At 34.9% G+C, this 4,202-nt stretch overlaps 2 protein-coding genes across 2 annotated transcripts in view; both read left to right on the top strand.

Annotated features, from left to right (window-relative positions):
* Positions 1–752, top strand: part of LOC104768349 (laccase-10) — a 9,230-nt gene extending 8,478 nt beyond the window's left edge. The window contains exons 6-7 of the mRNA XM_010492297.2: positions 5–319; positions 466–752. Coding sequence (XP_010490599.1) covers positions 5–319; positions 466–596 — 446 coding nt within the window. The 3' untranslated portion in view covers positions 597–752. The remainder of the gene's footprint in view (positions 1–4; positions 320–465) is intronic.
* LOC104768348 (transcription factor DIVARICATA-like) lies at positions 2,777–4,202 on the top strand. Its single transcript, XM_010492295.2, has 2 exons — positions 2,777–3,477; positions 3,646–4,202. Exons 1-2 carry the CDS (start codon positions 3,011–3,013, stop codon positions 3,989–3,991), a joined length of 813 nt encoding a protein of 270 aa, XP_010490597.1. The 5' UTR covers positions 2,777–3,010; the 3' UTR covers positions 3,992–4,202.

The following is a 4,202-nucleotide window of genomic DNA, read 5'->3' as shown; positions in this document are numbered from 1 at the left end:
CCTGGTAAACCGAGACGGTTTTTCGATTTTACCGGAAAACCGCCTTCGAATTTAGCAACCATGAAGGCTACAAAGCTTTACAAGCTTCCATACAATTCCACAGTGCAAGTTGTTTTGCAAGATACCGGAAACGTGGCGCCAGAGAACCATCCCATTCATCTTCATGGGTTTAACTTCTTTGTGGTTGGTTTAGGAACTGGGAATTACATTTCCAAGAAAGATTCTAAGAAGTTTAATCTTGTTGATCCGGTGGAGAGGAACACCGTCGGTGTACCTTCTGGTGGTTGGGCGGCGATTAGATTCCGAGCAGATAATCCAGGTACATTTATCTAATTATCTAACAAATCAAAATATGATACTAGTATTAGTCCATATATATTACATAGTAATATCCATAATTAATCAAATTGTTACAATGTATGAAAATGACTGTTTGAATTAATATGAATATATATGTGGTGGCAGGGGTTTGGTTTATGCATTGCCATTTAGAGGTACACACAACATGGGGACTAAAGATGGCTTTCTTGGTGGAAAATGGTAAAGGCCCAAACCAATCAATTCTTCCTCCTCCAAGTGATCTTCCAAAATGTTGAAAACTCCATTATTATTTTTTGATGATTTCGATCAATTCTTTTCTTGACATTTTTTAAATTTGATATGTTTATGCTCAAGTAAATTGTCAACAAAGTGATTGTATGATTGTGTTAGCTTTTGATGAAAGGTTGAAAACAAACGTCTTTTTTAACGCACCAACTTTTTTACAGCTGAAAAATTGATGACTTTGTCCTAAATCTTTATCAGTTGTTGTTAATACATGCGGTAAATCCAAAAACAAAAAAATTCGGCATCATCAAAAATATTGTAGAACTAATTTAAAGACACAAGACTTAACGTTTCTAACTTATGCAAATAATATTTCGAATTTAATATCAACTAAAGCTAAAAACGTGTCTACTCTTGATACGATCAACTACATAAAAACAAAACAAAAAAAAAGGTTAATTTTCCCCCAAAAAAGTCGTTATCAACGCAGAATTCATCTGTCGTTGAATTCGATTGAGTGGTTGCAATGTCGCATTTTCAATTTAATAAAAGAAAGAAAAGAATACTCGTAAGAAAATCGATAGAAATGAAATAAAATGAAGCAGGAGTAATAAATTTGACAGAAAAAGAAGTAATTTGCTAATTATAGTAAGAGAATCTTGCTAAATATGGTATCCAAAGAAAAGAAGTCACTATCTGTCGAACAGAAACTTGTGTCTGCTAATCAGCAGATGACACTTACAGTTTTACGCTTCATCATGCATGTGAGTGACACTATGCGACTTTAAATTTTGTGTTGGATCCCTTTCATCCTGTCCCTACCACATTTTATTACCCCCTCTTGACTATGTGTATTAATATCATAATTCTTTTTTTTTTGTATAATCAAAATATCCAACTTCCATTCTGAGTGATTTAAGTTTGGCTACCAAGTAGTCAAGTACCACGGGAGAATCTAGATTAATGTATTGTGAATTAAGCCGTCTATCGTGATCCATTGGACCGTGTATTGCATATAGTTTGATATTTTTGTTAGGTATCATTACGAAAGACAAATTACATGAGTTTTACGACTGTTGGTTATAATAATTGGTTGCACTGCTTTATACTTTTACCAGTTTCATATTATATAATTGGCTATAGAAGTGGAGCTGTGGTACCGTCCACATGAGGTGCTGTGAGACATTCATATTATAAACTTTTAACGATATGAAAGCGCGCCCGACACTAGCATTCTTCGTATTATCTTTATACATGTACGAATACTATATGATTGACAAATAGTAATTGAAATACTAAATGAAAATATCTTTGCTGGTTGGTTGCCACCCACAGCTCTGTTCCAAATTTTATATCTTTAAAGGTTATGTTCACCACCTAACCCATTATGCAACGGTTCTATATATAGTTTATGTTCATTAAAAAACAAATGAAGAAGTAATAATATATTGGATAGTATACCTTCGAACTCCTCGATTTATTCGCATCTTCTCATTCGGTAATGGAATCTAAAATCCATAATGACAAAAAAAAAAAAAAAAAAAANAAAAGTATAGGAGTCCATAGATTAGTTGGTCCAGTTCGTCAATCCCTAGTTAATAATGTGTGTGTATTGGTATTACTAATTTCTTTGTTTTCATCGTTTGTAATACTTATAAAGTACAAATACGCAATATATATTTAAATGATGGAATATTCCACTCGTCTTTGTATATTTGCTTAGCTTATGGTTGTTGTTATTATATATGTGAGTAATGTGTACTAACTAAGTTTAAATATTGAATGGGCTATTTCGCGTTGACAAACCAAAAAAAAAGCTGTCTAGTTAAAATATTTGTTTAGACTTTAGATTAAACAACGAATAAAGAACCGGCCAAAGCGAAACCATTGAACAGTCATTTTCTGATCTTTCTCATTTGATTGGTTAGACTTTCTTTGTCATAAAATAAAAATTTTATGTTACACTTTTTCATCATATATCGACACGTGCATTTGGTTAGTCTTAATCCTATATCAATTTTATATGATATAACAAACATCATAGCATAAAAAACAAAATACAATGCTCATAATCAAATAGATAAGCCATACACTAAGCGTATTTTTCTTTACTTTTTCTACACCTTTCCTTGTTGAATGTATTATTCCTATTGATCATCACGTGAAATGTAGAAAATAATAAAAAGCAAACTCCACTTTTTTTTTTTTTTTTCTTCTTTTCGTTCACTTTATGCTCTGTTTATTTTTCTTCATGTAATAATTTTCTCCACAAAATTTCTGAAATTAAAAGTCGTTTCTTTTTTTTTCTTTTCTTGGTCACTTGAGACACACCAACACAGTCAATCAAAAAGCCATTTTGATTCTCTCTTCTTCACTCTCTTCTCCTCCTCTCCTCTCTCCGTTTTAAAAAACCTCTTTTTAATTTCAACGAGAAAAAAAACAGAGGAGGAGTTAACTAAGAGCTATGTCGTCGTCGACGATGAACAGAGGAATCGATATGTTTCCATCAGAGAGCACTAACTGGATCTATCAAGGAGTCAGAGAAGTAACGTGGACGGCGGAGGAAAACAAACGGTTCGAGAGAGCTCTTGCCTTTCTTGACGACAAAGACAATCCAGAGAGCTGGTTGACGATCGCCGCCTTGATCCCCGGCAAAACCGTAGAAGACGTCATTCAACGGTACAAGGAGCTAGAGGATGACGTCAGCGACATCGACGCCGGACTCATCCCCATTCCTGGCTACGCCGGCGACGCTTCCTCCGGTGCAAACAGTGACTATTTCTTTGGTCTTGAAAACTCCGGCTACGGTTACGGTTACGACTACGTCGTAGGAGGAAAGAGGAGTTCGCCGGCGATGACTGATTGTTTTAGGCCTCCGATACCGGAAAAGGAGCGAAAGAAAGGTGTCCCGTGGACTGAGGATGAACACCGGTAAAACTAGTTCTTGTTGTTGTGTATTTTTAGGTTAATTTATGTCTTTTTTGTTTTTTACTTCTTTTCTCTAATTCTTTTAGTTAAAGTTTTTATGTTTTACTTGAATTTTTTTTTTTTTTTACTTTATGTGTGAAGTTACTTTTTTTGTTTGTTTGGTTTGGGCAGACGGTTTCTAATGGGTTTGAAGAAATATGGAAAAGGAGATTGGAGAAACATAGCGAAAAACTTTGTGACAAGTCGAACGCCGACGCAAGTGGCTTCGCATGCTCAGAAATATTTCCTTCGACAGCTCACAGACTGTAAAGACAAAAGAAGGTCAAGCATTCACGATATCACCACTGTTAACATCCCTGACGCAGATGCAACCACCACATCCGCTCCCACAACAACACTCTCTTCTACTCCGACGACCAATTCTTCTTTCGACGTTTTCCACCAGCCAAATCCTCATCACGGTTTCGCGTTTGCGTCTTCGTCTAGCTATTATAATGCGTTTCCCCAGTGGAGTTAAGTTCACTTAGAAGATTCTAGAGTACTACTTCGCCTCGTATAAATTTGTTATAATATATATTTTCTACGTACATATTACCTATAAATATGCAGGATTGTTGTAAATATTTTGTAAGAAAATGTTTGTGTGGTTGTGCTGCGTTTCATATATTAGGTTTTGGTTGGTTGTAATTTTCAGTTTCACGAGTTTATAATACCAATATTGACCTACA

This window comes from Camelina sativa, chromosome 20 (genome assembly GCF_000633955.1).
Source record: "Camelina sativa cultivar DH55 chromosome 20, Cs, whole genome shotgun sequence".
Classification (NCBI taxonomy): domain Eukaryota; kingdom Viridiplantae; phylum Streptophyta; class Magnoliopsida; order Brassicales; family Brassicaceae; genus Camelina; species Camelina sativa.
This window is presented reverse-complemented; position numbering and strand designations above follow the sequence as displayed.

Coding starts and splice junctions, on each gene's coding strand:
- LOC104768348 (XM_010492295.2), top strand. CDS start 3,011: ATGTCGTCGTCGACGATGAACAGAGGAATCGATATGTTTCCATCAGAG. Junction 3,478..3,645: donor TGGACTGAGGATGAACACCG/GTAAAACTAGTT, acceptor TGGTTTGGGCAG/ACGGTTTCTAATGGGTTTGA.